The sequence below is a fragment of the Cheilinus undulatus genome, linkage group 13, assembly GCF_018320785.1.
Source record: "Cheilinus undulatus linkage group 13, ASM1832078v1, whole genome shotgun sequence".
NCBI classification, from domain to species: Eukaryota; Metazoa; Chordata; class Actinopteri; order Labriformes; family Labridae; genus Cheilinus; species Cheilinus undulatus.
Window position 1 is genome coordinate 11,287,834 of NC_054877.1, and position 11,587 is coordinate 11,299,420.

Consider the following 11,587-nt stretch of genomic DNA (forward strand, 5'->3'; position numbering starts at 1 on the left):
CATGCAGCTAGCTGTTATAAAAAGTTCCTTTATGACACTTGGCAAGTGGATTCGACTTAGTATTGGCTTTGTTTTTATACTTTCTTCACAGCAAAACTATGTGTTACCATCCAGTTACAAAGTAACAAGCTCTAACTTTTGGTCCATATTGTACATCCCTATGTTGTCTACATCTCATAGTAATGATTTATTTCCTGCAGCCAGGAGTTGAAATCCAAGCCTTGCAGCAGGTACTTGATATAAATCTAGGGTTGGGCAATATATTGACATTTTTAAGATATATAAAGTAGGGCTGAACATTTTGGGTACATAATCTTATTGCAGTTTCCTTTCCATATTATGACTGCGATCTAATATGCGATAATCTTAAGGTTCCTCATCTCATGTCTTATTAATCAAACACAAGCAATAAATCATTTTATATTGTAATGAGAGCAATATTAATAAGATTAAACTAAGGATAAAAATTTACAAAACATATCCAATTATGATTATTTCGGCTCATATTGCATTTTTAATAATAATTGTTGTATTAAAGTAAATTCTCATTTTTTGTTATTCTCATTTTGATTAGAAAAAAAACATGCAAAAAAGTTGGATGTTTTTGCACACTATTTAAAAAACAGACACTCGAATGTTTGCATAATGGAAAAAGCATAACATTTCAATTGCAAAACTATACATATTATACATATTTAACTGGTATTTTGATACATTTCAATTTGGAGAAATATTACACCATCTGTGATTTCATAATTGCAGCAGACCATTTAGCCCAGCCCTAATATAAATATATTTCCAAGCAAGACATAGGGTAGGAGACAATCCTTTCAGCTAAGAGTTTCTGAAAATCATCAAGTCTAAATGGATTATCAACAAATTTCTAATTTGTTTATTTTCACAAATTGGTGCTTTATCTCTATTTATTTATTCATTCACATCTTTACTTCATTCAAGTGTTTCTGTGACATTTAGCAGACTTTAGTCAGAATTGGCTTTGTTTTTGTTTATTGTTCACAGCAATAAATTTAAGATATATCATGTATCACCACTCTAAGAAGTAAAAAAAAAAAGACTTTTGAACAATATTGTCCATCCCTATGTATGTCTAGATTTATTGGTAATACTACTACTAATTTTGTTTTTAATGTAGATTTTATCTTTGATATTCTATAATAGTTTTACACTGAAAATTGTATGTGTCAACTGTTGATGAAAGTCATACTCATGTATGTTAAAACAATGTAAAATAACTCAATCTTTGAGGGAAAAAAATAAAAATCTGATTTTTAATCGCAATGTTGACAATAAATGAATGCACAGCAGATACTTGAAGCGCTCAGACTTAAAATTTGACTAATTTATCTTTTTTTATTTTGATAAAATGTGATAATGTGTCCGCATGTTTTCGTTTCTGGTTCCTCACTGTGTTGCATAATGTTGTTTTTCTTAGGTGTATACACTAGCAGCGGTACAGTACAGCCCGCCACGTAGTCACATAATTTAACAAATGTTTAAGAAATGCATTAATACAATGTGATAGTAAGTGTTACTTACTCTCTCCATTGGCTCGATGACAGCTCATCAGAAAGACGACAGCGGTCAAAACAAGACACAAACTCAAAGTCCGGAGCCACATCACTGACTCGGGATAAGACACCATCCAGCACTATTCCGGGTCAAATTGTGAATAATCCTTTGGCGAGGAGGACAGTTCAGACTACTGGAGATATGCCTTCAGGAAACTGGTTTTGTTTTGCGGCGTGGGCCAACAGGTAAACAAAAATAAATAAAAGACATCCCGGAAGATGGGCGGGGGGACGAGTCCAACGTGTTCAGTCAAACATGAGCTAAAGCTGCAGCAGCTAAAGTTAGCCACCTCATGGAAAAGCACAGCTAACAAGCGTCAACGCATGACATGAGTGCTCCCTTTGTGTCCTTTGCTGCTCTGGTTTGTTGAACTGTTGCAGCTGACGTTGTCTGCGTCGATAAAGAAAGAGCAAAAACAAGGGCTGTTGTCTGGACAGACTGCTACGTTACTGCTCGCAGCAGCAGTTTAGCTAACGAGCTAGCTAGCTGCCTAGCTTGGCTCCGCCACTCCAGCCCAGGCCGGAGGAGAAGTTTGCGCTGCTTTTGAGCAGCACAATCAATTAAAGTTAACTTTTAAGAAATGTCACTCACACTTCTACCACAGCAGTGCATATTCGTTGGGAAAACAAACAAATTGCATGCGTTAACATGCCAACAACAGCGTCCCTTAACTTACTATAGAGAAATATTTCTGTGCTGCTGACTCTACGGTTGTGGCATGCGTGGCGTATCGTTAGCGTGTTTGGTAGGGGGAAAAAGCTTCTTAGGTCCTTTAAAAACGCCAAACACCACAGCTGACCTAATCTCCCGTGGGGTCTTTTTTTCCACTCAGCTTGCGAGCTCCAAAGCGACCTCTCCTCAGGAGTCAGTGCAGAGATTTGAGTGGGATCTCGGCTCTCTGAAGGCTGACAGACTCCGTCGTGGCTGCGCTGCTCTCCACTCTGCTGCTCCTGCTTCTTCTGCTCTGTTTTGGGAATCAAAATAAAATTGATCCTCCAGGTTGCCTTAATGCCCCGCAGCGCTGGCTGCTGTGGGGACGGTCTGAATGAGAGAAAAGCTGGTGAGAAAAAGTTGCAGAATTATTATTCCTCCGTTTCTTCGTCCACGCCACAGAGGTAGATTGTAAAGTCTCTCAGGTCCTGCAGGATCCTCTTCTTCTCCCAGCCTCTCCGCCAGTAAACAAACCCTGACACCGAGCCAGAGGAGTACGAGGGGAAATACGGACTGGAGCTTATTGGATTACACAACAAACTGATCCTGCTGTCAGCTGCTAACGCGTTAAAGCAGAGATGCAGTGGTGCTGTGTAATGTCAGCTGAGGTGGAAGAAGTAGGTCTCTTCTGAAAACAGAGAAATGCACGAGCGAAATCAATCAATTAATCAACAAAATTAGAGATCAAATATGAAATTGAAAAATAAGATTTAAAAAATGTATTTAACATTTTGTGGATTTGACCTCGGAGGCCACCAAACTCAACTCAAACGTGCTTTATTGGCATGAACAAATATTTCATTTTATTGCCAAAGCATTACATAGAAAAATAAACAGATTAAATCGATAAAATGATTATGATTATATTACAGAAATGAGCAAAATAATAGCTATAGAATTTACATGTATACTATTACATCTTGTTGATTCAGAGTTATACATTGAACCATAAATATATATGTATGTTTTGCATGTAAACACATTTACAGAACACTGAAGTAATAATCAGTCTTATACTAATAATAATATCTTGCATAGAAACGTGTCTAGCTGTGTGGCATGCTGTAACATACTCAGCTGACAGTTTTACTGTTGAAATTTCCTCTCCAAGTAGGGTTTGAATTTGTCTCTTACTGGGGAGGGCAGCAAAGCCAGGGATTATATCATTAAGTTTAGGGAAATACATTTCTGGAACTCTTTCATTTCTTGGACAGTTTATTAGAAAATGGATCTCTGTTTCCACCTCTCCTGTCTGACGCTGTCTGCAGACTCTCTGAGATCTTTCTGTTCAGTTTTTCTTATGTTGTCCTGTTTCAATGGCGAGTTTATGATCACTGAGTCTGTATTTACTGAGTGTTTGTCTTTGTTTTGTTTTATTATGACTAAATATTTGGCCAATTCATTCTTCTCTTTCTAGTGAGTTAGAACATTGTAATTTATTTATGTACTGTCTTTCTCATTTCTACTGATTTGAATATTTTTGCTTATTATCTCTGTCTATTTCTTTGACCTTTGAGTTGGGCATAATGCTGTTAATATTGCCGTGACATGTGGATCTTCTGATGTCAAACCTGGTGTTATCAGGGACCACAGAGTGCTGCTGTTCTAAAAACGCTCTGTGTTGATATGATTCAGACTCAGATTCTATGAGGGGGTTGGTGAATTTCATTATTCTTTTTCTGATTTGAATTAAGAGGGGGAATTGACCCAGTTCTGCTCTGCAGCCATGGTTTGGGCAGTGGACTCTTAAAATGTTTATACAAAATTCCAGATGGACTTTCTCCACTGGGTTTGAGTCCCAGAGCTTGGATTTGATTGATTGGCCCCACACTTTGCTTCCATACAGGAGGATTGGTTCAATAACACTTAAAAATCTTGAGCCAAATCCTGACAGGGAGGTTTAAACTGAAAAGAGTTTCTCTGATGCTGTAATAAGCTCTACAAGCTTTATCAGCCAATGAGCTCACAGCCTTAGCAAAATGTCCTGATAACACTTACACAAATAACACAAACACTTCATACCATTAAATTCTCTAACTAATAACATAAAACAATGATTTTAAAAATATCAAATAAATCATTCTGTTAGGCTAATTTCCTTTTGGTAATTATGTGTAATTTTTGCCCTGATCATGCATGTTCATTTAATTTTTGGTGGCCTTTAAATAATGTCCTTTAAATCATCACAGTCTTATGAGGTAATAACATCTCATTTTTTTAATAATTATTTTGAAAATTAATCTCATCAAGCTAGATATATTTAGTTTAACTGGAATGTAAAGTTTCAGAGATACACTTTCTAATTACATACTGTTAAGCATTCAAAAATACTTAAAATACTAATACATTTATAAAGCATTATCAACTCATTTGTGTGCCTTTTATAATCACAATTATGAATGCTTTATTGAGGCATTGAGTTAAACATTAATCTGTACTTAACTCATCAACTATAAAAAAATAATTTACTATTTTTTAAAATCATTAATCCCTTATTTTAGCAGGAAGAACCCACTGAGACCGAGGTCTTTTTGCCAGGGGTGCTCTGGAGCAATACAAAAAAAGAAGAACAGAAAAAATATAGAGGGAGAAATTACAAACACATTTATATCATATTTATAAGTAATTATTTCATGAATTATAAATGCTTTTTTGATGCATTAGTTTAATATTAATCAGTACGTAACTCATCAACTATAAATATGAATTCACTTTTTTTAATATTTTCAAAATAAATTATAAATGCTTTATTGTGGCACAAGTTAAACACTTAGTACTAAACCTATATATACATAAATATTTATGAATTTATATATTTTTTGATGAATAATAAATTATTTTTGATGCATGAGTATAACATTAGTAAGTGCTTAACTCAGCATCTATAAAGATTTATTAACCAATTAATAAGTAATTTATTAACAAAATGCTTTATTGGTTTAGATTCAGACAACTTTATTCATCACAAAAGGGGACTTCAGTTTTACAGTCTACCAAGCCTTTTTGAAAAAAAAAAATCAAACACAACTGAGGGAACAAAACACAGAAACACAGCAGCGCTGAGACAGTCACCTTTATGTGTCAGCTGCAACAGACCAGCAGAAAAATATAAACTATGAATATGTACAATGCCAGAATATATAAAGAGGGCAGACACACTTGAGGCATGATTTACTAATTTATGAGTAAATTATTAACCAAATTGTTAATGCTATGTTGAAGAATTAGTACGACATTATTAATTACATAACTTGTCCCATATAAAACTGTATTAATGCTTTTGTAAGTACTTACCAACCACAATTATAAATTCTTGATGGATGCATTTGTAAAGCACAGGTAGGTACCTTAACATCCACAAAGCTTTATTTACTGTTTTTTAAGTTATTCATAAACAAAATAAGAAAAGCTTTCTTGAAAAGGGCCTAAAATGAATAATGAATGAATAAAAACACTTTAAAGTGCATTTTTTTAGAATGAATTCAAGTATAAGGCATGCTCATGTGTTCTGGTATCATATGCCTGACTTTATAGATACATTTATGCATGGACTAAAAAGTGGTTTTCTATTTTTTTAAACCTGAGCATGCAAAATAGCCTCTTAATAAACTACGTCCAAATGTACATATATTGACATCGGTATCATAATAATTTAATCATGCATAGAACTCTGTTGTTATTGGCTAGCAGCACAATTTGTCCCGCCCCCTCCAACAGAAAGCAGACAATGATCAGTGGTGTTAAAACTGATGTAGAAACAGGAACAAGTTTGGTGTAGGGAGGTCTGAAACCTCCAAAGACACTTCATCTATACTCCTGCAGCTCTTCATAGATGTTTGTAAATCATTTCAATCACATCACTTACATGTAGTTCCTACAATTGTTGTGGAAAAAAAAACAACTTAATTTGACCAGGAGCACTCACACTTAGAAGCAAAAATCTCTTTCACAAAGGAGTCCTGGCTGAGACAGCAGCACAGGAAGTTGTACACATGTGTGAAACAACAGACCATAACAAACAGCAGCATTTAGCAGAAAAAAATGTTCATTTACTGGTCAAATAATCCTTGATTTAGCTTTAAAATCTCCCAAACTGATACAGAGCTCAAGTTTAAGTTGAAGAAGCGAAACATTTAGAAATCTTTTTCTTAAGACAAAGCAAATTTGAGGAATTCCCTACATGATGAAACCATGAGAAGAAAGGTTAAAGCTACCACCTTTTTCTGGAGTCAGTAGAGGACTTAAAAAGACAGCAGATCTTATAGCATGACCTTATAAAGATACACCAATGTTCCATCCTTCTGTTGTTAAAAGCAGACCCACTAGTTTTCTCATACAAAACACAATAAAGGGTGTGAACTCTCAGACCAGAGACAAACTGAAGGCAGCATGGTCAACGAGTCCAACATTTTCAGAGAGGATGCATGCATGGAATATTGCTGTTTGGAAAAGAAATAAGCGAAGGAGCTAAGCAGTGCAGCATCTCAACTATGAAATGTCTAGTGGGACCACACCTACATGGAGGTTGGGGGGGTGAGGGACAGCAAATAACTGTGGTCCATTACAAGTAAGAAGTACAAAAATGAACGAGATACAGCGAAGGAATGACAGGTTCCAGTAGTAGATCATGCATCCTTACTGTGTCCCGGCTACACATGACTGAAGAGAGCATCAACGACAAATCCGCTTTATTACACTGATTCCTGTTGTATTATCCTGACAGCTTGTGAGTGATGCTGTCTGACACAGCATGATGGGATGTTTTTCCCATTACTGTTTTCCTCCCTGTTTCTCGTGTTGAGATGGGTGACGAACAAGGAAAGAGGGAGATGACTAGGTATCAGGAGTGTCTTAATGGTCTTAACGTTTTTGTTTTACTCAAAAGAGCTTGTTAGTTTGCTTTACAAAGTTGAAAAAAAGTGCCTATAACAAGTGTTCACTCCTTGGATGTTTAACCCTTTTATTGATTTTATAAATCAATCATGATCAACATGATCATCTGGCTTTTTTTACAAAAACAAGAAAATCCTCTTTAATGCCAAAGTGACAAAAGAGATTTCTACAAAGTAATGTCAATTACACAAATAAAAATCTAATTTAAATAAGGGACTGCATAAATATTCGCCCTCTTTAAGGTGACTGTCGTAATTTAACAGAGGTTCAGCCAATTAGACACATAAGTGAAATTGTGATCACCTGAGAGCAGTGAATGTGTCTCAGGTAATTGTAATATAAAGACACCTGTGTCTGGAAGGTCCAGTCACTGCTTAATCTGTATTCTTTACTACCATAACACCATGAAGACAAGAGAACACTCCAAGCGACTCAGAGAAAAGTATAAGTCTGGGGATGGATAGAAAAAAATCCAGGGTGCTGAACGTCTCCCGGAGTTCAGTTAAATCTTTCATCAAGAACTGAAAGAATATGACTCATGTAAATCTGCCTAGATCGGGCTGTCTTGCAAGAAAGGGACTAATGAAAGAGGCCACCAAGACACCTATGACTACTCTGAAGGAGTTCCAAGCTTCAGCAGATGAGATGGGAGAGACTCTGCACACAACAACTGTTGCCTGAGCTCTTCACCAGTCAAAGCTTTATGGGAGAGTGGCAAAGAGAAAGCCACTGTTGAAGAAATCTCTGATTAAATCTCAACTGGAATTTCCCAAAACGCATGTGGGAGGAGAATGGTGCTTTTGGCCATCAGACAAGGTGTTATGTTTGGCTGAAACCAAACATTGCACATCACCACAAACACATCATCCCTGCTGTGTCACATGGTGGTGGCAGCATCATGCTGTGGGGATGCTTCCCAGCAGCCAGCCCTGAAATGCTTGTAAAGGTAGAGGTTAAAATTAATGCATCAAAATCTAGGAAAATCCTAGAGCACAATCTTATTCAAGCTGCAAGGGAAGTTTGACTTGGGAGAAGATTTATTTTCCAGCAGGAGTATGACCCAAAGCATACAGTGAAGTTCCACAGAAGTGGTTCAAATACAACACGGTGAATGTTCTGGAGTGGCTGAGTCAAAGCCAAGACCTCAACCCAAATATTTGTGGCTGTACTTGAAAAGAGCTGTTCACTACGGATCCCTGTGGAACCTAACAGAGCTGCAGCAGTTTTACAAAGAATGGAATAAAATTACAGTTTCCAGATGTACAAGCCTGATTTAGACATATCCACACAGACTCAGTGCTGTGATTGCAGCCAAAGGTACATCTACTAAATACTGACTTAAAGGGGGTGAATTTTTATGCAGTCACTTATTTTACATTATATAATTTTATTTAACTGAAATTACTTTGCAGAAATCTTTTTACACTTTGACATTAAATAGTTTTTTTGTAATTATCCCCATAATTTCATATCCTTAATTAAAACCTATACTTGAAACTTATCAAAACAGAGCAAAACTTTTTGATTCAAAGTCATTAAAGTCTTTCTCTGGCTTTGAAAAATAATGGAAATTTTTGAGGTTATTTAAGTAGTCATCTTAGAATATAGATAGAGACATAAGAGATGACACATTATGATGATTGTAGACATTTCATTATGAGTTTTTACCTCTAAAGAAAGGAAATTCTAGGCTTTGTAAAGTGCCAAGAAAGACTGCATCAGGCCTAAATTGGGCCTCTTGTAAATCTCTAAATCTGAAGAGTACCTGAAGAAGTTAAGGGGTTAAGATGAAGACACAAAAACCTCTGTATTTTATCTGTTGTTAAAAAATACACTGATTCTCTTTGTTCCTGTTATGTTCTCCCACAGACAGACAAATGGGGAAAAATCACGGAAGGATGAAAACATCTGAGATGTTTGTGTGGTCTGTGATCGTGCCACAATGCCATCTTCATCAGTGCTGCTAATTCACTACCTGTTTACATCCTCCATCAAAGCAGCAGCAGCAGATAATCACGTCCTGTTGTTTACCGTGCACTGAAATAGATCTTACTGGAATCGTAGAAAAAAGCTGCTCTTACTGGATTTCTGTGGCAGCTGTGACACTTTTTGTCATCACTTCATTGTGAAATATTCTCTGACAGGTTTTTCTTCCACACGTGCAGGTGATGGTAGTGAACACTAACCACACTCTGTTGTTGATGCAGGCATTGATTCTTCATGGGGAAGTGCCCACTTAAGGAGAACTTGAAACAGGAGAGCGGCTCATTAGAATTATCAGCACTCTGTAATCAGGGTTATTTACCACAAGAAAAAAAGGACTGAGGACACGTGAGAGCGTGTTCACAGCAACACGGATCGGAAACGGAGGAGGGAAACAGAAGCAACAAGGTCAAGAGGTGATGATCACAAACGCCTTGCAGCAAACAGCACTAATAAGACAATAAAGGAGAATATAAAAAGCCCGTCTGAATTAGAGGCCTAAAGCTCCTTCTGGGAGATTTTAGATGATAATGAAACAGGCTGAAATGAATATTAATGCCTCTTATGACAATGCAAACACGACTCTTGGCACGCCTATAATTAAATCTAAATAGTCATTTATAATGGTTGTAAGCACTACCATACAGAACCCACTGCAGAAAGAGCTTTTCTATTTCTACATTTTTACATGCAAAGATTCACAAATGGCCTGATAAAACTTAAAGACCTTTGTAGAAACCCTCGACTAAGAGTGTTACTGGTATTTAGGTAGGCTACTTTACAGTGCCGTGAGTAAATATTTGCTCCCTCTCTGATTCCTGATCTTTTTTTTATATTTATCACACTTGAATGTTTCGGATCATCAAACCAATTACAATATCTCACAAAGACAACCCAAGTAAATACAAAATGCAGTTTCTTCATCAGTCTTTCCCAACCATTTTTCTTTGGAGCCGCCCCCCCACCAGAACCTAAGAAAAGTGGGGGCCCCCAGGACCCAAGAGAGAAGAAAAAGTGACGCACTGCCATCAAAAACCTTCACAGATTTTAATTGCTTCACTTATAAGACCCTACAAAAAAGGCGTATGCGTGTGTTTCTTCTCAAAAGACCTTTGTATAAAACACTTAAAAAGTGCTTTATCATGGTTTTAGTCAAAATTTGCAAATGTAATTTTGGCAGCCTCAGATCAGACAAAGCCTTGCACCACCCTAAGATCTTTGCCCCCCCCCAGCTCAGCTCAGCTCAGCTCTCTCCTCACCACAATGCAGTGGTGCAACTCCTAGTACTGCTGATGCTGTACCAATCTGCCTGTCAATCTCACGCTCCCTTTTACCCCCACTTGTGTACCACACCTCAAGATACTTGAACTCCTCCACCTGAGGCAGAGACTCACTCCCAACCTGGAGGGTGCAATCCACCATTTTCTGGCAGAGAACTGAGGCCTTGGACTTGGGGGGTGCTGACAGTTTAGTTAAACTAAAAAAATGTTAACCTCTCAGAAATAATACATGTAAGTAAAGTCAAAGCTAATGTTGCTTTCAATGGCTAACTACCTGCTGCTTAATGAATACTTCTTCTTTCCACTTGAATGACTTAAACATTTTTATGTTATCACTTTCCTCTATTTTTGGTTCTATTAACTTATTTGGTTTTACTATGTGTTTTAAAGCAATACCACCTTCATTTAACACGCTTAATCACTGATTTTACAACATCAGTATCTGTGCATAAATTTCAGCTTTCAGCTTTAGCTTTCAGTCATGTGATGGCGTGGAGGCCTGGAGGGCAAAAAGAGCTTAGAACAGTAGTAACTGCCATTGACTACTAATGTGGAGCTGCAGCACCTGATATTTCACTTTCCATCTCTTTGAAACAAGGCATGCTAACCTCACCAGAAAACTGGGATATTATTCAAACTGTAAGTTTTTGTCATGTTGGACCCTCTAAATATAACTAAGACTGTTTTTATTTTTCTAACTGAATCCGTCATCTTCTTCAGATCGTTTCTTTTCAAACTAACCTGCCTCTGCTCCTCACTTAAATTAGAGTGAGAGCTGTTTTGGTGGCTTTTATCTTTGAAAGAAAACATCAGATTCTTGAAGTTGTTTGTAATCTTTGCTCTGTAACCTTTACTACGCCTGCTCCTTGTAGTTCTGCTTTTACAACATGACTTAAGCTAACAATAGCTCAGTGATTCACACTTGAGCGTGACTCTTTTTCACAACTCTCTACATTTCACCAATGAAGTCAAAGTCGGCTAAATGATTTTCATTAAAAGCACCTAAAGACGTTCTACACAAACAACACACCAGTTAATTACCCACGCCGATGAAATCGGCAGGGTTATGAAAAGGGTCTCCTATCTTTGTGTGTTTGTTTGTTTCTTTGTTTGTATTTGTACAAGATAAC

The 11,587-nt window shown here is 36.9% G+C and overlaps 1 protein-coding gene across 1 annotated transcript in view; it reads right to left on the reverse strand.

Annotated features, from left to right (window-relative positions):
- Window positions 1–2,763, reverse strand: part of LOC121520772 (insulin receptor-like) — a 107,194-nt gene extending 104,431 nt beyond the window's left edge. The window contains exon 1 of the mRNA XM_041804386.1: window positions 1,558–2,763. Coding sequence (XP_041660320.1) covers window positions 1,558–1,663 — 106 coding nt within the window. The 5' untranslated portion in view covers window positions 1,664–2,763. The remainder of the gene's footprint in view (window positions 1–1,557) is intronic.
- Window positions 2,764–11,587: the final 8,824 nt, after the last annotated feature.